Here is a 23,195-nt window from a genome sequence, read left to right as displayed (position 1 = left end):
TCTGGTGAAGGCCCACTCCCTGGGCTGTTCGCAGACGGCCGTCTTCTTGCTGTGTCCTTACGTGGTGGAAGGTGAAGGATCTCTCTGAAGTCTCTTTCAGAAGAACATTCATCCAATCCATGAGGATTGCACTCTCAGGGCCTAATCACCCCCCAGAGCCCTCACCCGCTAACACCACCACATTGAGAGGCAGGATTTCAGCATATGGATTTGGGGGTCACAAACATTCAGACCATCGCAAACACGTATTTTGATCCTTATGAGCATATTTTTATTGCAGTAAGTAGAAGAGGGTTAGGGTTATAAAGACTTTCAGGCTTGAGAAGATGTTACGTGGGGTCAGGGGTTCTCAACCACAGTACATTATGGGGCAGTTAATTCTCTGCTATTGTTTGGGGGAGTGCTTTTCTGTGTTCTTAAGGATAATTAACCACGTTCCTGGCCTCTACCAACTAGATACCAGTAGCCGCTTCTCCCCCCGCCACCCCCCCCGGTTATGACAACCAAAAATGTGTCTAGATATTGCCAAAAGTCCCTTGTGGGGCAAAATCACCAGCAGGTGAGAACCGATCTGTTAGGTTCTATTCATGTGGAGGGAGTGAAATAGAAAATGGAAGGTCAAGGAGGAAAGGAACCATGTGCAATTTCTCTGTTCAAGAAGAGCCTGTTCCTTTTCAGGTGATATTGGATATCTAGTCACCGTGGACTTGGGTTCTACTGCTCTATAGCACCATGAAATGGAAAACCAGCTTTCCTGGCTATTATGGGTTGAATTGTGTCCCCCCCAAAAGACATATCAAAGTTCTAAACCCCATCATCCCAAAATATGACATTATTTGGAAGTAGGGTCATTACAGAGATAATCAAATTAAAGTGGGGTCATTAGGGTGGGTCCTAATCCAGTCAGATTGGTGTCCTTATAAAAACGGGAACTTTGGACGCAGACACAGACAAGTGCAGAAGGAAGACTGTGAAACGGCCACATGACGACGGAGGCAGAGATTGGACTGACCAGCTGCAAACCAAGGATCATGTGGCCCTGGTGGTCACTCCCAGAGTCTGGAGGAGGCAGGAAGGATTCCACCTCGAGTCCCAGAGGGAGCACCGCCGTGCCCGCACCTGGCTGTTGGACTTCTAGCCTCCACAACTGTAAGGCAATACATTTCTGCTTTTCTAAGTCACCCGGTTTGCGGTTCTTGGTTGCAGCAGCCCTGGTAAACTTGCCATAAAATAAAACCACGAAAACAAATACAAGAAAAACAGGAGAGTGTCCTTAGACGTTATTAAATTCCAGCTAGATGCTTAGGAACTTGCTGGAGACGGGCCGGAGCCTCTCTTTCCTAAAAGGGAGAAAAGCCGCGTTACACCTGTGTCCACAGCAGCATTTGCGGTAGACACGAGGCGGAAGCAGCCCGAGCGTACATCCGTGGGTGGAGGATAAACACAATATGGTTTATACACAGAATGGAATGTTATTCATACTTAAAAAGGAAGGAAATTCTGACACACGCGACAACATGGATGAAACTTGAGGACATTATGCTGACTGAAGTGAGCCAGTCACAGAAGGACAAATACTGTATGATTCCACTTGTATTGAGTAGTCAGATGCGTAGAGACAGAAGGTGGAATGGCAGCTGCCAGGGGCTGGGGACGGGAAGAATGTGGATTGTTCAATGGGCACAGAGTTTCACTTTTTCCAGATGAAATGAGTTCTGTGGATGGATGGTGCTGATGGTAACGCAACACTGTGAATGTATTTAATGCCACAGAACCGTACACTTGAAAACGGCTAGGACGGCAAATTTTATGTTGTATATTTTACCACAATTTAAAAGAAAAAAAAATACCCAATGTTAAGAGCAATGTTAAAGGCACAATAACACAAAATTGAGGTGACCTAGTCATGCAAATTGAAAGTTAATTGAAATTTGAATAACTTTCTGTGTGAGTCAATATTATTTTCTGCTGGATGAATGGCTACATAATACCTAACATCCTCCCCGAGGGTGGGAAACTCTGTGCTACATCATGTGGTAACTTCCCCTAAAAACGGTTTAAGTCCCACAGAGCCGGAGCCAGGGCTGGGCCCGAGGGCCTCTGACTCTTAGCATGGTGTACTGTAAGAAAGAACTTCTCTTTTGACATTCTCACACGTGGTCCCTAGGTATCAGCCCAGGGAACAAGCTGTGAGCACAGCAGCCCTCTGTTAGGCTGGAGAGTGGCAGTGAAGTGCCCTGGGGTGAAGGACAGAAAAAGACTTGAATATTCACGGTTCCAGGGGAAGGCAGGGAGCTTCCGTGCAAAGTCAAGTGCAGAAGGGAGAGACAGTGACCGGGAGGATCAATGCCGACCGTCTTGTATCCTTACAACGTAACTGAGGAGGAAAGGTGAAGATCCCTGCTTGAAACTGCATGATGTAGGCCTCTTGGAAAACTGAAGTTATCTGATCGCTGTCTATTTCATTCCTGTTCCGTCTGACCATTCTGGGGGCTGGCAGCACGGGTCGTTATTCAGCGATAGCTGGAGACGGCTCAGAGGCACTTAATCTAGACCCAGAAGCAAGAAGGTTTGGGGATGATTGTGTGAAGTGTGAATGGGAATAATAGGATATTTTCAGACAAAATATTGTTCAAAACACTGTTTTTATGCCTGGATTAGAAGACATATTTTAAATGTGGGTTTAAAATTAGTTTGGAAATTGTCTTTATGTAGGGATTGTGTAAGTGATTTGAAAGCTGCCCCTCGTTCAAAATGTGCTACAGAACAATCAGATTCTGTGTGTCTGCTAACACAACGCCCGAGGCACAGTGCCGGTTAGGGGAAGCTTCTTGCCAGAGATGTGGAACTTGAATCTCAGCGGGGCTCCAGAGGTGACTCCCGATACAGGAAATGGGGGGAGGGAGGAGAGAAGAAAAGGTTAAATGATAACATGTGAGCTGAGATTTGGTTTAAAATACTTCAGCAAGGAAAAAAAAAAAACTAAAAGGAATGTGCGTTAGTTTCCTGCGGCTGCCATAACAAATCACCACAAATTTGGTGACTTAAAAGGACAGAAATTTATCCTCTTTCAGTTTTGGAGGCCAAAAGTCCAAATCAAGGTGTTGGTAGAGCTGCAGTCCCCCCAAAGGCTCTGGAGGAGAATTCATTCCTGGCCCCTCCCGGCTTCCGTACGCTCCAGGCATGCCTTGGCTTGTGGCTGCACCGCTCCGGGCTCTGCCTCCATGCTTACACTGCCTCCTCCTTGTCTGCGTCAGAACTCCCTCTGTCTCTTTCTTATAAAGGAGACATGCGATTGCGTATAGAGTCCACCTGGATAATTCAGGATAAGCGCCTCCTCTCGCTATCATCAACTTCATCACATCTTTTGCTATATAAGATAAGATTCACTCTTTGGCCACATGAGGCAATATTAATCACGGAACCCAGGGATTAGGATGTGGACATACCTTGTGGAGGGCGACCATTCTGCCCACTACAGAATGGAAGGCAAAATCTTGAGAATTGATCAATTTTATTTATTTATTTTTCCAACTTTGTTGGGAGTAATTGACACATGTATATATTTAAAGTGTAGAACATGATGATTTGATGTACCTGAACATGGTGGAATGATTACCAAGATCGAGATAATTATCACATCCATCACCTCACGTTGTTAACTCTTTTTTTTTCTGTAGTGAGAATGCTTAAGATGTACTCTCAGCCATTTTCACATACGATACCGTATTATTAACTACAGTCACCAAGCTGTACATTAAGTTCTCAGAACTTATTCCTCCTGATAATTGATACGTTTGAGTCTTGGGCCTGTATAGGTTTTAGTTTTGGATAACGTTGTAATTGTCAAAGTTAAAAAAAATTGCGTTTCTACCTCTGGCAATGATGGAGTAACTGAGACCAGATTTGACCTTCTGCCATAAACAACTGGAAAATTGGACAATATAGATGAAACAACTGTTTCTGAACATCGGACAAAAGACAATGCAGAACTGTGATCTCTGACAGAAGGCGAATAAATGAGATGGGCCCTGTGGTCACCCTCGCTTCTGCTTAGAGACCACCATTGGGAGGGAGAACTCAAACAGGAGACAGCATTCTCACGGAACTGAGAAGACTGAGGTTGTGGTTTGGGAAAGCCGAGGTGGCTGGATTTGCAGGGCAGAGAGCTGGAGAGGAAGGAGCTGAATGAGGTTAAAGCCCCAGATAATGGCACAGGGGTCCCACTGAGTATATTGCTCAACACCAAATTATACAGGTGTAGGGCAAAATTGTATGAGACGAGGCAAAGATCCACCAGGGAGCTGAAAGATGAACATCCCAGAGCTCATTATGAATTCCGATCAGCCAGAGTGTAAAGCCCTCACGGAAGACCCAGGCCTTCTGCAGAGACCACAGAGAAGTCACACCTAGAAGTGGGCAAACTGGCCCCAGAGTCAGGCTACTGTAGGCCTGCCCTGTGAAAAGCTTAAAAATCAGCCTCAAAAAGATCAAGCTTATCCTCAATTGACTTAACTGGCTGTCTGAATGAAGTCTGACACTCTTTTAAGGAAGTCAACAAAATCTAGTAATCAAGAATGTAAAATTTACAATGTCTAGCATCCAGTCAAATATTAGTAGACATGTAAAAAAGCAGGAAAATGTGACTGTCAATCAGGAGAAAAATAAGTAAATAGAAACAAACCCAGAAATGACAGACAATAGAATTAGCAGGTAAGGACTTTAAAAAAGCTATTATAAATATGCACAAGGATTTGAAAGAGAACATTAATATAATGAAGAGAGAAATAGAAAATATAAGGGGCATTTTATGGATAAAGGACATTGCTAAGAAACCCCACATGGGGCTGGCCCTGTGGCTGAGTGGTTAAGTTTGCGCACTCCACTTCAACGGCCCAGGGTTTTGCCAGTTTGGATGCTGGGTACGGACCTAACACTGCTCATCAGGCCATGCTGAGGCAGTGTCCCACATAGCAGAAGTAGAAGGACCTGCAACTAGAATATACAACTATGTGCTGGGGGGCTTTGAGGAGGAGAAGAAGAAGAAGAAGAAGAAAATGGCCACAGATGTGAGCTCAGGGCCAATCTTTAAAAAAAAGAAAAAGAAACCCCACAGCTAAAAATATACTTAGTGGTGAAAGATTGAATGCTTTGCCCCTGAGATCAGAAACAAGACAAGGATGTCCTCTTCTATTCAACATTTTACTAGGTGTTCTGGTCAATGCAATAAAGAAAATAACATTAATCAATTAATTAATTAAAGGCATTCAGATGGAGAGGAAGAAGAAAAAGTGTATTTGCAGATGACATAATCCTGTATCTAAAAAATCCTAAGAAATACCCCCTCCCAAACACACACACACACACACACAAATTGCCACAACTAATAAATGAGCTCAGCAAGGTTACCAGGTAAAAGATCAATAAACAAAAATTAATTGCATTTCTATATACTACTAAAGAACAATCTGAAAATGATCTTGGAAAAAAACTCCATTCACAAAAGCCTCAGAAAGAATAAAATGACCAGGAATAAATTTAACAAGAGAAGTGCAAAAATCGTATGCTGAAAATGGCAAAATATTGGGGAGAAAAATTAAAGGTCTGAATAAATGGAGAGGAATTCCATGTTCATGGATTAGAAGACTATTATTATGATGGCAAGTCTTCCCAAGTTGACCTACAGATTCACACAATCTCTATAAAAAAATCTCATCAGACTTTTTTTAAAAATTGACAAATGAGGGGCTGGCCCAGTGTTGTGCTGGTTAAGTTCATGCAGTCCACTTCAGCAGCCCAGGGTTTGTGGGTTCGGATCCTGGGCATCGATCCACATGCCAGTTGTCAAACCATGCTGTGGCAGCCGTCCCACATATAAAGCAGAGGAAGATGGGCACGGATGTTAGCTCAGGGCCAGTCTTCCTCAGCAAAAAAGAGGAGGATTGGCAGCAGATGTTAGCTCAGGGCCAATCTTCCTCAAAAATAAAATAAAATAAAATAAAAAATAAATAATAAATAAAGGACTCTCAAAACACAACTGTAAAGAAAAAAACAAACAAAAAATCGACAAACTGATTCTAAATTTTAAATGAAATTGCAAAGAACTCAGAATAGCCAAAACAATTTTGAAAAAGAACAAATCTGAGGACTTCAACTATGCTATTTTAAAACGTGCTGTCAAGCTACAGAAATATAAAGCTACGGAAATCAAGACAGCATAGTATTGGCCCAAGGATAGACATATAGATCGTGGAACAGAATTGACAGAAATAGGGGTTACATTCACATTGCAGAAGTTTTCCATCTACAGTCAATCAATTCTTGACAAATTTGCCAAAGTGATTCAATAGGGAAAGGATTTTATCAATTGGAATCCATATGCAAGAAGGGTAAACTCAAACATAGGCAAAAACGGTAAATTCAAAACCCCATAGTGGGAGCCGACCTGGTGGTGCAGCGGTTAAGTTCATACGTCTGCTTCGGCAGCCTGGGGTTTACCAGTTGGATCCCGGGTGTGGACATGGCACCGCTTGTCAAGCCATGCTGTGGCAGGCGTCCCAAATATAAAGTAGAGGAAGATGGGCATGGATGTTAGCTGGGGGCTAGTCTTCCTCAGCAAAAAGAGGAGGATTGGCGGGAGATGTTAGCTCAGGGCTAATCTTCCTCAAAAGGATTCTAACCGGCTGGGAGAAAATAGAGCTATATCTGACAAAAGATTGTAAACAGACTATACGAAGACATCTTACAACTAGATAATAAGAAATCAAGCAACTTAATTAAAAATGAGCAAAAGATTTGAAGAGATACTTCACAAAAGAAGAGATATTAATGGCCAATAAGTGCATGAAAAGATGCTCAACATCATTAGTTACAAGGGAAATGGAAAGTAAACCACAATGCGGTGCCACTGCTTACTCCTTTGAAGTCTGAAATTAGAGAATGACAGCACCAAGTCCTGGCAAGAACGTGAGGCAACTGGAACGCTCAGTGAGAAAGCGAAACATCTGAATGTTTGGGAAACATTTCGGCAGTTTTTAAAATCAAGTTAACCATACATTTACCATATGAACCATTCCCCAGTATTTATCCGAGAGAAAGGACAACAATCACACAAAGACTCGTACCCGGGTGCTCATGCAGCTTTGTTCACAATAGCCCCCAGTGGGAAGCAGCCCAAGTATTGCTCAGCCCTGAACGGTAAGCTGAGGGGCATCTCCACGTTGGCACACCGCTCAGCAATACGAAGAAATGGATTCCTCACAGAGCAGCACGTATGAACCTCCAAAAGCTGCACTGAGCGAAAGAAGCCAGGTCCAAAAGGTGAATTCTGCGTGATTCCATTTATATGAAATTCAAGAAAAGGGAACTTGAAATCGTCAGGAAAACAGCCGATGGCTGGGGGTGGGTGGGACTCAACTGCCAAGGGGCGGGGGGACCTCCTCGAGGCCACGGAACTGTTCTTCATCTCCATGTGGCTGTGGTTACAGGACTGTGCACATTTGTCAAAACTCATCAAACTGTTTATTTAAAATGGTGCGTTTTGTTGTATAGCTCGTACCTCGGTAAAGTTGATTAAAATATATGAAATAAGAGGCTATTTTAAATAATGTTTCCCTGCTCTGAGTAGTCTCCTTGGAACACCCAGATTCTAAGCATCTTTGCTTTTGTATCCACTCAGCTCTCCCCTGGATGCAGGGGGCTAAGTGGGATAGAGGGTACAAGGGCTTCAGATAAAAGAAATGCAGCCTTTTGATATCTTATCATTAGAATATCAACACATTTGGAGGATAAAGGGAATGTGGGTTTTGGAGCTAGGGAACTGAGTTTCTGTTCTAATTCCATGTCAAATAGCTACAGTTAACAACGCTGTACTGCGTAATTGAAAGTTACTAAGAGAGTAGATCTTAAAACTTCTCATCACAAGAAAAAAATTTTTCTAACTATGTAAGGTGACAGACATTAACTAGACTTATTGTGATCATTTTGCAATATATACAAATATTGAATCCTTATGTTTTACACCTGAAACTAATATGACATTATATATCAATTATACCTCAATTAAAAAAGTAAAAATAAAATTAAAGATTTTATGAAATTTGACTCCCACCATAAATAAATGAAGATGATTATTTACCATATCTGTGCTCAGTTTGAAGATTACTACTTGTAGAATTCTTTACTAATTTCAGAGGTTAAAATTTATCTCATCATTTTAATTCTGCATGATTTTGTGTAGCATGAAGAAAGCAGATGGAGCCAATGGCAAGCATTCTCCCAGTATCGGCCTATGGTAAGTCCCAGACAATTATTTCAAGACTTTTTAGAAGGTGACGCAATGTCAACAGGGAAAAATTCCTCAGCAGCCAAGAAATGTAGAGTAGCACAAGTGTGTACTTACCTAGTTGTAAGAGAAAAACAGGGCTGGCCCAGTGGCACAGTGGTTAAGTGTGCACGTTCTGCTTCAGTGGTCCAGGGTTTTGCCGGTTCGAATCCTGGGTGCGCACATGGCACAGCTCATCAGGCGGAGGCGGCGTCCCACACGCCACAACTAAAAATACACAATTATGTACCAGGGGGCTTTGGGGAGGAAAAAAATAAAAATCTAAAAAAAGAAAAAAAAAAGAAGAACAAAACTTTGGTTTTACCCTTTGTGAGCCCTAGTTCTCTACTTTTTACAGCGAAATGACTTTATGCTCACCGCTCAGTCAGCCCTGTTTCTTATCCACACGATGTGAAGGCAAGGACTCAAGAAATGTTGGCTAACACCATTGTTACTCCGAAGAAAATTCTCATGCAACTGGACAAAGATATGTGGAGAAGCTATTTTGGTTGTAGGAAAAATTGAAGGCCATCGAATTGTCCATTGACAGGGGAACACCAGGGTATGGCTCATTGCACGATACTCTGCAACCATTTCAAAGAACAAAGATGATCTCTTTAAGGGGCCGGCCCGGTGGCGCAGTGGTTAAGTGTGCACGTTCTGCTTTGGCGGCCCGGGGTTCGCTGGTTCAGATCCCAGGTGTGGATATGGCACTGCTTGGAAAGCCATGCGGTGGTAGGCGTCCCACATATAAAGTAGAGGAAGATGGTCACGGATGTTAGCTCAGGGCCAGTCTTCCTCAGCAAAAAGAGGAGGATTGGCAGTAGTTAGCTCAGGGCTAATCTTCCTCAAAAAAAAAAAAAAAAAAAAAGATGACCTCTTTGCTGTCCATGATTACTGTGGATTTGTAGACAGCAAGTTGAAGAATATGCTTAGCCATTACATTAACCCCACCCCCCCACCCCACAACGTGTATGTATCGCAATTATATGCAAGAAAACTATCTGTTAGCAGAGATGAACCCTGCAGAGTGGGGCTAAGGAGGAGTAAGGAGGGGAGGTTTTGGCGTTTTTAAGAAAAACAAACTTCTTCACTGGAACTTTTCAATGAGCATGTGCTTAAGAAAATACACATTTCAAGCAAGTAAACAGTCAGCACCCCTCCCCTGCACTCAGGCTGCAGAAATCAGAGGTCTCAGTGAGCTGACTGTAGTCTGGTTGGTCTTCTGTGGCTGGAGACTTACCTTTTTTCATTCCAAGGAGGATTTATTGTCATATGTTGTTCTCATGTTGCCCATCCCATGCGGCCATCTTTTGAGTCACAGAGCTGCCTCAATGAAATCAAATAGATGAATAATGAATATGAATAATTTGTGTTTGGCTTCAAGGTAATTTGTTCCAAAAAAGGAGTTCTTTCTTCCTGTGACCTCTACCCCATCTGAGTACGATGGGGAGAAAGTCACGGGCTCCCGTATCCCCTGGCCTGGAATCCCGTTCCACGGCTAACCCGGACTGAGGGCTGGGGCCGGGCACACGTGCTCTGGGCTCTCTGAACCTGCTTCCCCATCTGTCAAATGAACAAACTACTTGCTTCCCAAGGCTCCCAGGATCGTGGTGAGGATCTAAGGAGATGAAGGGAGAGGAAAAGATTTTGGAGAAGGTGGTTTAACTTATCTAGGTGCCAGTCCCAGGGCCTAAAATCACCCAGTCTGTCCCTAGAGCTTTTGGTCAAAAAGTCACAAGAAAAGAGAGCATGGACTCCAGCAGATGCCTAGAAAGAGGTAAAAGGAGAGCGAGAGCCAGCATTTATTGCAGGCTTACCATGGGCCAGGTCCCATTTAGGGGACGGACATATTTTACCTTGTTAATCCCCACAACAAGCTTATGACTTAGTTATCTCAGGCTACATTTAAAGATCAGAAAACTCAGGAATGAAGAATGCGTAACATAAGTGTGAACTCTCATTCATTCATTTATCCATTTAATAATAGCACTAGGTACCAGGAATACAACGGTGAATAAAAAAGCACAAGCCCCTGCTCTCACAGAACGTACCTGGGAAGGTGACCTGGTTTGAAGTTTCCTGGCTATCAAAGGGGAAAGGGGGTTCTCATTCAGTTTTACACCCTCAGCCTCTGGCTCTAAGCACAGGCACCTCCTGCCCCGTGTTTTCTGGACTGTTCACTTTAAGCCTCATGTGTTGGTCCCGCACCCTGGTGCCCTTTCTCCTTCTCCCGTTGAACTCCCCACCCTGTGCCAACATTCTTGAATATCCAGGAGTAGAAGCTTGTTTTAACCAGTTTTTCCTCCCAGGGTGTGATTATCCGAGCAGAGGAGACCTCTAGGAGAGCTGTGTTCCCAGATGAGTCAGCTGTCGTCTCAGCCATTACCTAATGCTGAACTGGGACAGGTTTGGGAAGCTGAAGTCAGTGAAAAAGCCGAGACTCACAGGTTTGGAATTCGAGGTTACTGGGAGCGAGGGGCTGGCCGAGTTTCTGCAGCCAGTGCAAGTCTTCACTTGCTCATTCTCTCTAGAGTGCAGGACAGGGTAGCCTTCAAGAATCCCATTTAAAAAAAGCACAATATTCTTGGGAGGGGGCTCCTTTTCAATCTTTGTCAATGATTGTTTAACAAGGACAGTCAACTGGAGGAAGGATGGGTTGGGGAAAGGGGAGAAGAAAGGAGAGAATGCTGGCTGGAGAAAGAAGGATAGCAAGAGTGGTTTCTAACAGGGCCACACAGAACTAGGTTCTTGTGCCAACCACCTGGGTTCTTAAGTGATGTCCCAACACTGAAATATCTTCTTGTGTCCAGGACAAGACCATAAGAATGATAAAGAAATTGATCCTCATGGAGAGTCAAGACATGGTTAACAAAGGCAATAAAACGCATGGGTACCAGTGTTGTTGATCTTTATTGCCTTGCTTAGAAGTAATGCTGCATAAGCTAAATGCTACCCATCCCATGCTGTGTTTCTTAGGAAACTTCCTGGCTTGTTGTCAGCTTTCGAGGAGAGTGTCTTCAGTCTCTATCTGGCAGAAAGTAAGCACACAAAAGTCCACTGCTCATTTGTGTGACTCTTCACTCCCCGGATCCTCAGGGCAACCTGACCTGCTTTTTCTGGCTGTTGATGCTGCTTCTGAACCAGTCCCTACTCTGCCCAGATATGGGCTTCGCACCCGCATTCCCTCAAGGTACTCTTGACTCAGAAGTTACTCCCAGACTCAGCAGAAAACAGACGAGTCTTCATGTTGCCATTTCCTGTCATCAACTTTTTTGGGGTTATTTCCTGGCTTCTCCCTACCAACACCTGAAATACAGTATCTTAAATCAACCCATTTCATTCTCCCTTCTTCTCAGAATAAAATATCAGAGTACGTCTTCCTTAATCACTATTTATTTTTATTGCTTTCTAGCTTCTCAATGCATTATTTTGAAAACTGAGAAATAAAAGGAAAGAAGACAGTCCCTGCCTTCCTGATATGAACTATATCTCAAAGTGACTGAACAGTTGATGGGGGCAAGTTTCTCTTTAGAGAAGCATTTCACTAACAAGTGAGAAGGAATGATAGAATTAACAGGCCGATGGGTCTACACAATGATTATCAGTGCTGCCAAGATCACGAAATAGGAGCCGTCAGCATTGTGTGATGGAAGTATACCCTACCACTTACGACTTAATCTTGACAAAATATGAACCCCAATCTGATTAAGCTTCTAAATCTAACTAATTTTTGGACAGGTAACTCCACAAGAATGCAATAAGGAAAACTCAGACTTGGGAAAAGCTACAGGACAAACAATCCAATTTTTAAAGAATTTCAAGGGAAGAAGAGAGAGGGGAATGGGGAGCCTATAGATTAAAAGAGACTTAGCCGCCAGCCAATTGCTATACATGTAACTTATTTTCAGGCAAATTCAAAGAAATGCAATGTAAAAGAATTTAAGACAAGCAGGGAAATGTAGACATTGAATGGCTTTTTAATGATATTAAGGAATTATTGTTAATTTGAAGTGGGATAATGGTATTATGTTTTTTTTTTAAAAAAAGAATCTTTATCTTTTAGAGATAGGTGCTTAAATAAAACATATATGGATGAAGTGTTATGATATCTTGAATTTATTTCAAAATAAGTCAGAGGATCGTGGTGGGAATGGGTGTGAGTGTAAATAATACAAGATTGGCTATGTTTAAGCCGGGTGACAGGTACACAGGGGTTCATTATGCTGTTTACTTTTGTATGTGATTGAAAATTTCCACAACAAAATGGTAAAAAAAATTGTAAGATGAACCACTGGAAGAATGGACATGGAAGGTAGAACTTCCCAACCCCTAGAGGGGTACAAAAATGAGTAAGGAAACAATTAATTGAATAAAAGCCAGGTAAAGGGATAAAAGGGGGAAAATATAGAAAGCATTTTAAGGAGAAAACACAAAATAAGATGGCAAAAATACATCCAAATATGCCAGTAATGATAATAAATGGGAACAGATTAACTTAATCTAATTAAAACACAGAATAGGTTAAAAATTCAGCTATATATATATATTTGTGTATATATATATATTTGTGCATATGTATATATATATATATATATATATTTTTTTTGGTGAGGAAGATTGGCCCTGAGCTAACATCTGTTGCCAATCTTCCTCTTTTTGCTTGAGGAAGATTGGCCCTGAGCTAACATCCAGGCCAATCTTCCTCTTGTATGTGAGGCACTGCCAAAGCATGGCCTGATGAGTGGTGTGTAGGTCCACACTGGGATCGGAAACTGCGAACCCCAGGCCGCCAAAGTGGAGTGTGCAAAATTAACCACTCGGCCACTGGGCTGGCCCTAAATATATATTTTCTTTTTTTGTTTTTTACAAGCAAAACCCCTACAAAAATGAAAAGGAGAAAAATGAAGAGTTAAAGGACTATCTACTAGACTAAACAATGATAAACAGAAATTAGGTAAAACAGTTCAATGAGACAATAACTGAAATGCATCAGATGGAATTAGCACCAACGTGATCATTGGTGCCCGTGATAAGAATGGTTTGGGGCACAGTGGGGACTCCAGCCACAGCGCGTGTGAGCAGCAGTGATCGGAAGCGGAAGTGGGAAGGAAGGAGAGGGAGCAGAAAAGCCAGGGGAGGGAGCACATTCCCAGTTAGGGGAGGAGGGTTACTTATTTATCATTTATTTACTCACTGAACCTGTACAGATACTGAGAGGCCAGAGAAGAGGGTGAAGTAGAAGAAACGGGACAGAGAGGGCAAAACAATCATGGGGAGGGGAGAAAGCTGGAAGAGATGAGACCCAAGAACACCAGGGGAGACATTAGCAGCAGACAAGAAAACACCTTCTATTTTATTTTATTTCTGATTTATTAATTTGTCATTACACAAACAATACATGAATGCATACTCAAAAACATCAAACATTACAGTTAAAGCTGATGCACTCCACCAAACTACTGTTAACAGTTTGGTTAATATCCTTTCAGACCGTCCCTCTACATCCGTGTAATACACAAGCAGGTGCGTAAGCGGTACACTATACAGTGTGTGTGAATGTGTGTGGCATGTGCTTCCACATCAATGCTATCATATGTATGACATGTACTGTCCTTCAATTTTTCCCCAAACTTTAAAAAAACTGAACATTGTATTTTAGAGATCTTTCCATGTCAGCACATGTAGGACTCATTCTTTTTCACTGATGGCTAGTATTTTATAATGTATACCATGCTCCATCTTCTTGGTATTTTGGTTTTTCCAATTTTATACTATTATAAACAAAGATGCAATTGATATCATTGTACAAGCCACCTTGTGAACACAGGTATATAGAGTGTGTTTTATTAAAAACTGGAATTGTTGGGTCACAGGGCATGTGAATTTTAAATTTTAATGGATACCACTCAATTGCCTTCAAAAGTGGCTGTGCCAATTTATACACTCACCAACAACGTAGGATTTTCCCTCATCCTTGCCAGCTCTTGATTTACATATACTTCAAATATTTGCCAACTGGATCTGAGCTAGTTTCTTGTGTTTTAATGTGCATTTCCCTTATTTTGCTGAGGTTGGGCAGCCCTTCGTAACCTATTTGTAAACCTTTTTGCTCATGTGCATTTTCACAGGGGAATTTCTAAAAGGAATATGTGACCAGAACTCCTAAGACTCACTGCTAGTCTAGCTGGAATTAACTTTGCTGAGTTAGAGATCTAAATTTATTTTTTTCCCAAGTGGTTACATTGTCTCAATACTATTTGTTGAATAATCCATTCTTCCCCTACTGATTTGAAATGTCACATTTATCATTTATTCAATATATACTTGTGTTTGTTTCTGGATTCTCAGTTTTATCAGAATTTATTTTTGGCACCAGGCACCTGAGTTATTCTTAACTTGGGTCACTGAATGGTAGCTGATTTTTGTCAGCCAAGGAAGTGAGTGTGTTGCTTACGAGACACTAGGTGATCTAATTCATGATGCACAAATCCTATTCTAGCCGTTTGATTTAACTCAGTTTCTTTACCTACAATGTGTACTAGGAAAATGTGTCCATTCTCTCTGAGATCAGCCCCTCCTTTTTAGGGGACACCTCAATAGGCTCAATGTAGAGACAGGCGGCTTCTCACCAGGTCCCCTCTTTCTAAAAAAGAATTATTTGATGTTAAAGCTTTTTGGTGATTTAAATTTGTTTCCTGGCAATGTCAAAGGGTTTTGCGTGGCATGGCAACATGACTGTTGGTTTACATGAACCTTTCATTCAACAACTGACATGAGGCCCCCAAATGATGACATTCATTTTAAATAAACAATGTGGCACATTAGCTTTGACTTTTACGTCGACTATGAGCTCTCGGAGTGCACAAATCATGTCCCATTTATTTCTCTATCCCCAAACATGTAGGACAGGGAGCAGCACCTGAATCGAAATAGAACTGAATTGCATTTCAACAGTGTTTCTATAAAATAACAAGATAAAACCCGAACTTCTCAAAAACAAAACCTTCACTTTAGGGGCTTTACAAAGTTATACATATTTATCTTTTTCTGTCACTCGGCCATCTGATTAAATTATATATTTTTTAGTAGGATGATTAGAATTAGACACTGACCTGGTATTATTTCATGCCCAAGTGTGGGGAAATATTCCCTTGCCGGCCATGGGCTTCCTCAGGTACAATCTACTTACAGATATGTTGCTTGCCTGTGAAATGACAGCAAGAACTGTGATCGGCAAAACATTTTGGATTGCAGTGGGCAAGAATACTTTACAGTTCTTATCTAGAAATATCTCAGGCATGCAAAAGAATGAAATGAAAAGGTAAGCTCAACTTTTTTTTAATGGGAAAGAAGTGTGGCGTTTGCCTTGTTTTACAATTCAGTGATTCTTATGCTCTAAGTTCGTACACCTTTCCTTTGCCTCTTTCAAAGGGCTAATTTTGGCTTCTGTGGCTAATGTCTTAGTCCAGAAACTCAGATGCTCTGCTTTCTAGCTCCGCTCATGACATCAGACCATGGGAAAATTCCCCAAACTGCCTGATCTACCTGTTTCCCTGGTGAGAAGAAGGAAAAATAAAGCTAACTCACTATCCACGTCTGTTGAACAAATTCTGTGACCAAGTGGACTGTGCCAGTGCAAAATACCAGCTTCTGACTTTACCATTATCAATCCTAAAAGGCTGCCATTTTTATTTACGATGACTCTGTTAAAAAAAGAGAAAGGATGGCTACGACCTTTACCTAGCTTTGTATAGTGCTTCAGTTAGCGTTTTTCATCTGTGAACACAGCATGTCATACCAGTTGCAGCCCACTAAGGACATCATTATAAAGCACTTGTACAGTAATCCCTCCCCTGACGAAGGGAATACATGCATTCAAAGAACAGATCTTGCTATAGAAATTCTGTGACTTGCTACAGAAATATATGAAACAGGGATGCATTCTGGAATGCTGAAAAGGGTCAATAGGCTGCAAATATACATGACGAAATAATAAGCTTTTATCAATGCTAGAAAATAGAAACATGGGTTACTAGGCTTGGGCAGGAGGAGGTGAGAGAAAAGATCCAGATTTGCTTAGACCGGGGACTTCGAGGGAAGAAAGAAGACTTCTGAGTTGAAGTGTGTCGCAGAACAAAGGGTTGAAGCCTAGCAAAACGTATTCTGACTGGGGCTGTGGGTGTCTGCAGTGGGGCCAGAGCCCCTGTTATCCTTTCTGTGGAGGAAGGGATAGCTCTGAGGGACAGGCTTTGGACTCTGCTTCTGATCCCAGTCACCATAAAAGGACGAAATTTAGTTTACCTTTAGGGCTGAATTTACACAAGGCATGAAGTGACAACCAAGGCTCTTCCATCCTTTCCCCGCCACCTTTTTGCTAAATTCTAAAATTTTTAAAAAAGGAAACAGACTTTCATTTCATAGAGATATACAGCTGTTGGGAGGAAAAGTCTGACTCAAACTTTCTAAGAGTGGGGCTCTCTGATCTCTCCTTGGAGCAAGAAAGAAGAGGCACCTGGTGTTGGGAATGGAGTGCTCATCTTGGAGGGGAACACGGCATACAAAGACCCAAGACAGACTCCCTTCACGAGCGACACAAGAATGCCTGTGTAATTCTGCCTAGTCAGCATTTCTTTTCTGGATTCTTTTTGTCCCTCCTAAATTATTTCTCAGCTTCCAGTTTCAGCCCCTCAATCTACCTCCTATCTGCCACTGGAATGATGAATTTTTCTAAAATGCAAATCTGATCACAAACCCACTGCTTAAAATCATTCAATAAATCATTCTTGCTTTCTGAATAGAAGCCAAACCCCTAAGGTGGCCGAGGCCCTGCCTGCCTGCCTCCTTTGAGGCCAATCTGTAGCTATAGCTGTACATGCCCTCCCTTCAGCCTTTGAGCAGTTTTCTTACTCTTGTGACCTTCGAGACTCAGGTGTCACCTCCTAGAGGAAACCTTCCCTGACAAAGCCATCCTTGACTCTCTACAATGACAAGTCTTTATTGTTGCATTCTATCTGTCTGTTGATTTGTCTATATCCTCAATGAGACTGTCAGTCATGAGGGCTGGGCTTTGTCCTTTTAAGATTATTGAAGAGAAGAGAGTCATGTCACAAAGTACCTGCTACTGAGCTCTGAAGCTTCCTATTAAAAAACATATGACTTCAGATTATCTTAAAAATTGTTTCCAGAAAATTAACTATTTTATTTCTGGTTCTACAAAGCTAAGTTTCCATGAAGAACAAGTATTTTGGCTTAATCTTAAGCACTCTCCCACCATCCCTCTTTTTTAAAGGCCCAGGAGTGACCAGAATTCTGAACTTGGCAGATATACCATCATCTCTGACCTGCGACAATTCTTTGTGATTAGTGGCAGTTCTGATTATCCATCACTGGGGGCTTGATGATACAGCATTCTTACCTCAGCACTTGTATTTAGCTCAGAGAACAGGAAATGAAATAGGATATATCTAGCTATTTTGGACATACAATTATGAGTTAAAGTAACTGCATACTTAATATCTCACAGCCTTTTCTTGGGGCTGGGGGAGCAGTGTAGCAAGCTGTAAAATCTCACTGTAACTACCTAAAATGAACTTTCTTTGGGGAAAGCTACGTTTGTATTGCAGACACATTGCCATTATCACAAACAAATTTTTCTACCTATGATTTTCTGGTTGGCTAAAGTAAACCAACAGAAAACTTACGTGGCATCTTGGTCTACGGAGGTTGCAGTGAGACAATTAGAGATGGCATTCGTTTAAGACTGTGTCCAAAAATTAGCATCTCAATAAACTAACATTCCAGCTATGTGGAGCAGGAGACCCTAAATCTCTGAGGTAAAGCTGAAACTTACTTAAGATCCTAAACAAACCAATCAAATGGGGAAACGCTTCATGTTGTTTCCAAATACAGTAATATCTGATGCTAAAAATTTAGCACAACAGCTTTCTTACCCTTAAATTTGCTCCTGACTTTAGAGATGGGGTGTGCCCCACAGGAGTAGGTTTGGATGTAGAGGTTTCCTTTCACAGCTATTTTGGGGGTGTCTCTGGGTAGAGGTTGGGTGCCATGGGAAGGAAGGGCGATGGGAGAGCAGAGGACAGGCACTATTGTAATTTTGCATTTTTTGACGCTGCACCATGAGTTGAGCATCTTATGTCATTAAACTGAAAAGTTATTAATATTTAAGGCTCTTGATACATATTGCCAAATTACTTTCTAAAAGTACACAGGAAAGCTTGCCTTTCTATATTAGGTCCTGCTATTTAAAAGACACAACATTTTGCTACAAATATTAACTTCCAATTCTTACGTTACTAGAGGTTGGACCTTTAGAAACTGCCATTTATTTCTTCTGTGAATTCTCTATTTCTTCTGTTTTTCCTTTTTTAAAAATGTAATAATTGTTTTTAACTGCCATTTTTAACTAACATTAGTCATTTCTTTTGTGACTATTACTTTTATGTTTATAAAGTGTTTTTCTATCCCCAGAACCAAAATTTATATTTTACAAAAATCCCAACCTTTTCTAACAGTTTTTCGCCACCTGTGTTAAATATCATACTGTTTGCACTTGAGGGAGACACTGGTGAGCCTTGTGGTTGACATTCCAACACGGAAGGTTCACTTTCTATCTCAGCTGTGGTGGTTCTACTTAAAATCTTACTCTATATCTTAGGGTTGCTTCTTCAAGCCTATGGACTCAGTTCCTTTAGTTATTTCTAATGTTGTTCACTAACATTAAAATTTTGTTTATATTGAACAATATATCCTGCAGCACAACTAGAATATAACATATTTGGTAATCCCACATCCACCCCAATTTTATGCATTTAGTTTGTGGCTAATCCGATTAAGTTTTTATTTTAAATAGATACAGAACACTTCTTTATCCTCTTTTAACACAGAGAACTACTGGTTCTCATTAAAACTCCTGATTAGTTAGCTGGCTATAGATACAGTGCATGTTAATTTCTACAGGCACCTTTCTGAATTCAAGTAAAAGTTTTGGTAGACAAGGATTTCCTACTTAAATGTCATTGACATAACACGAATATTGAGTACAAATATTGCTTTCCATTCTTGCATTCTTTAAATTATTTTACTTTGAAAATTTAAGCACTATCATTAAGTCATTAATAACACAGGTTTTCTTTAAGGAATATTTTGAACTGTGAAAATACAAATCTAATCAAATTAAATTTTGAACACATATAGAGCCAAATATTTCAACAAAACTGCAGTTTAATTTCAGAAAATGTGTTAAAATATATATTTATACATCAATTTCTGACATACACTTAATGTGTTAGTATACACAAAATGATGCTCTCTCCTGAAACTGTATTTATGAAATGTACATTTTAATTTAAATACTCAGTATACACTGCACTTAATCTGCATGTTGCATTTATTAAATACATTAAAATCTGCAATGTAACAAAACGTTTTCTGCATACGAAATTCAAAACACCATTTTAAATGAACAAAAGATGGCTCACTTCATTTTTTTTTTTTTTTTACAACTAGCGCATAGCACACTAGCGCAGCTCCACCATACTACCTGCTCGTTCTTTTTATTCGACGTTGTTCACAGACTAGTACGTATTACAATAAGAGTGCTGGATAAAAACATGAGGTACGAAAGTGGTTCAAAGATTATAGGTCATGCAGATCATGCTAGACAGCAAAGAAAATTGTGACCGAGAAAACACTAAATAAAAATACATAAAGAATGTGCATTATAAAAAAAAAAAAACTCCATTACACAGCTTTGCTTCTTTGGTTACAAAGTAGGTTGAACAATTTCACAGCTTTTTATTCCCACCCGAAAAAAAAAAAAGTCATACGAAATGTTGAAAAGCAGAGGAATCGTGGCAATTTCTCTATTAGAAAGTAGAAACAAATGAACAAAGTTTTCTTCATCAAAATAGCCCAATTATTTATTATATCACAATAACTGGTGACTACCTGTACAGTTGCACTATGTTCTTCATACTTACACTATACAAAATTTACATTCAAGCTGGGTCTTTACTACTGAAAATAAATACCAAAGGTAAATTGCCATTAGTGTTAGAAATATGCCAGGATTCTTTTGTTCAATTATTGCCTAAACGTTTTATCTATTAAATGTAATCCTGTCTTTCAATTCCTTTACTGATACTTATAATTATTCAAAAAAATCTAAAAAGTTCTGTGACATTGTTCATGTACATTATGAAAATAGCAGCCCTGTAATAAATAAAACACAAATAAATGAAAACTTATGTAAGCAAATGTTACTGATATTGAAAGAAAAGTGGCTCTTTAGATGAACTGTTATTTATAATGTGATAGGAAGGCTCAGGGTAAATCCAGGGATAATGGGAAACACGGGAGAGCCACCAAAGCTCTTCAAAGACCCCACTCATGCGCACCAGGTAAAATGCAGACTTTGCTCGCTTTAACAAACCCCATCTATTATTCTCCTTGTGTACTGATGACATAGAACTGGACATCAACAGCGCTGCATAACATCTCAAAGAGAGGAAAAGCTCTTGTAGAATGATTGTCTAATACTGAAAAGGCCAAACACACAACCAAAGCATGGCTACTTGCTTTCATATAAAGTGGAAAGAACACCAGTGGCACACAAGGATAGATTGCTTTCAGTTTTGTCTTAATGAGGCAAGAAAGCTTTATGCTGAGGAGACATTCGGCTGCTGTGGAGGTTGCGCTGGCTGTGGAGGCTGTGCTATCACTGCTTGCTGTTGAGAAGTGCTACCAGGATTGGCCTGTTGGGCTGGGAGTTGGGATAACTGATCACTGTTTGAAAGAGATTTTAACAGTGCATTTTCTCGTTCAAGTAAAGAGTTTCTTTCAACTAATTCTTTTATTTGTTCCTTTAGAACTTCCACTTCTTCTCTTACTGCATACATCAAATGGCTTTTCACCAGATCCTGTGAAAAACAAAATTAGGAACGTCAAGAAGTGTGAGAGGGAAAGGTGCTGCTCTTGGTTCTAGTCTCTATGGAGCCGTATCAACACAGCGTTTTTACCTTTGTTTTCCTGCTCCTGTTTTTCATGTTTCTACTGTATCTTGGCTGGCCCTAAAGGAGATGGGATGGAAAAAATCCAGCTCCCAACCAGGGCAGCAAGCCCATGATTTTCTTTTCAAAGTTTGGAGTGACTTCCAAAAATACTAGTTCTTTAAGTTGTCAATTATAAGCTTAGAATTCAAAAAAAGTTTAAAATCACATACTCAGATGTTAGACCAAGAAAACAAAAGATTAAACTAGTTACAGTACTGCTTTAAGAGATAAAGTGACCTGCGATTTCCAACTTTAAAACCTTAGGATTTAAAAAAAAAAATAGTTTGAGACTAATGGTCCTTATTTATAGCCTTTCTACAGTGTTAATAAACTCGAATCAAAATATTTTATATAATATGAACAGAATATCTTTAAGTGAACAAAAAAATTTGATAGTAATAGCAGAAATCAGAACCAGAATCAACAGAAACAAATCTATTTATTAAAGCTGAGTAAAACAAAACAGTGTCTGTAAATGACCAGAGGACGACAGAGGTTTCCAGCTTAAGTTTTCATTTTAATACTCTGTTGTCTCTAAGCTATTTTTGATGCTGAAATATTTTGGAGGAACATTATGCATTTTAAATATGTTTGTCCCCCAAAATGGCTCTTATTAACAGTAATGCACGAAATGTGAGATGTTCAAATGCGGGAAATATTTACTCCTTTGGTATTTCTAGACTAAAAATTCTCAATGTCTTAGCATCTTCAACTAAATCTCACTATCAAAAAATATACTTTGGTCATCTTGGTTTAAAGAAATTAGGTGTTTGTCTTTTAGAATTGATCAAAACCAAGTGCTTCATACAAACAACAGTCTATGAAAGGAGAGGACTATAAACTTTTACTTACCATTGCTTGTTCTATTTTGTTGTCAATGGCTACACCACCTCCCCCAGATGCACTGGAAAAAATGAGAATATTTCATTAAATTATTCTAAAAAATGTAACCTCCCTTACAACTCTTAAAATGAAAACATTTGTTTTACTTAACATCAAAGATAGTAATTTAAAATAGCTTATTAAGGCTATTCTCACAATTTCAGTACTCAGAGCTCTCATCTTGAAAATGAGTATCTCAGAAAACAGATGACTTTTAAAAATCCTTTGTAGTTTGAACAATTCTAATTTGCCTATGACATACACATGCTACTTTAAAAGTAACTCCCAATTCTAGTCAGGAGTTCTTAATTTAGTGAACGTAAAAAGACACATTTCAAATGAGCAGTACTCTCTCCACATCCCAAACTTCATTTACCAACTATGTATTCTAATTGCCTTTCATGTGGAAATTCTAGTGGTTACTTATTGTATTAAAATTCAGATGACTTTTCTTCTATAGATTTTATATTTTAATATCTGGCTTTTACATTTTTAGAACTGGCTTTTAAAAATGATTCAGAGGGCTTTTGGGCATACAGTACTTGCAGGGTTGGTTAGCAAGGAACTCAACATTCTGACTTACAGGCTTTGACTACAGGTTACTAGCTGGCAAAAATCACCTAATGTATGCGATAGACTCATTTTTCCTGGAAATAAGTGGAAGTAGTTTAGCTGGTAAGTACATCCCAAGTTCAAATATCACCTTAGCATTTGTATGATAATGACACAGAAGGTTTAATAATTGTCTTCTTTGGCAGCTTATATTCTCCTATGTATTAAATAGTAAGATTAGAGAGGACCTATATCCTTTTCTTGGTGTTTTTGTAAATTTTGAAGAACAGTTATTAGGTTTTCTTGTAAAGACAAATCTGATACTTTAATTTACTGTATTAATTAAAAAGAGGTCTTCAAACAAT

The 23,195-nt window shown here is 40.1% G+C and overlaps 1 protein-coding gene across 5 annotated transcripts in view; it reads right to left on the bottom strand.

The window, feature by feature from the left end:
• Positions 1 to 19,549: 19,549 nt before the first annotated feature.
• Positions 19,550 to 23,195, bottom strand: part of TSC22D2 (TSC22 domain family member 2) — a 47,553-nt gene continuing 43,907 nt past the window's right edge. For all 5 annotated transcript variants that reach the window (XR_011527229.1, XR_011527230.1, XM_070576329.1 and 2 more), the window contains 2 exons: positions 22,249 to 22,300; positions 19,550 to 21,264 (listed from right to left, as the gene is read on the bottom strand). Coding sequence is in view for 3 of the 5 variants with exons in the window: in XM_070576329.1 (XP_070432430.1) it covers positions 21,004 to 21,264; positions 22,249 to 22,300 (313 nt within the window). In the remaining 2 variants the exon portion in view is untranslated. The remainder of the gene's footprint in view (positions 21,265 to 22,248; positions 22,301 to 23,195) is intronic.

The sequence above is a fragment of the Equus przewalskii genome, chromosome 15 (genome assembly GCF_037783145.1).
Source record: "Equus przewalskii isolate Varuska chromosome 15, EquPr2, whole genome shotgun sequence".
Lineage (NCBI taxonomy): Eukaryota > Metazoa > Chordata > Mammalia > Perissodactyla > Equidae > Equus > Equus przewalskii.
The sequence above is the reverse complement of the archived record's forward strand: the minus strand, read 5'-3'. Positions and strand labels throughout refer to the sequence as shown.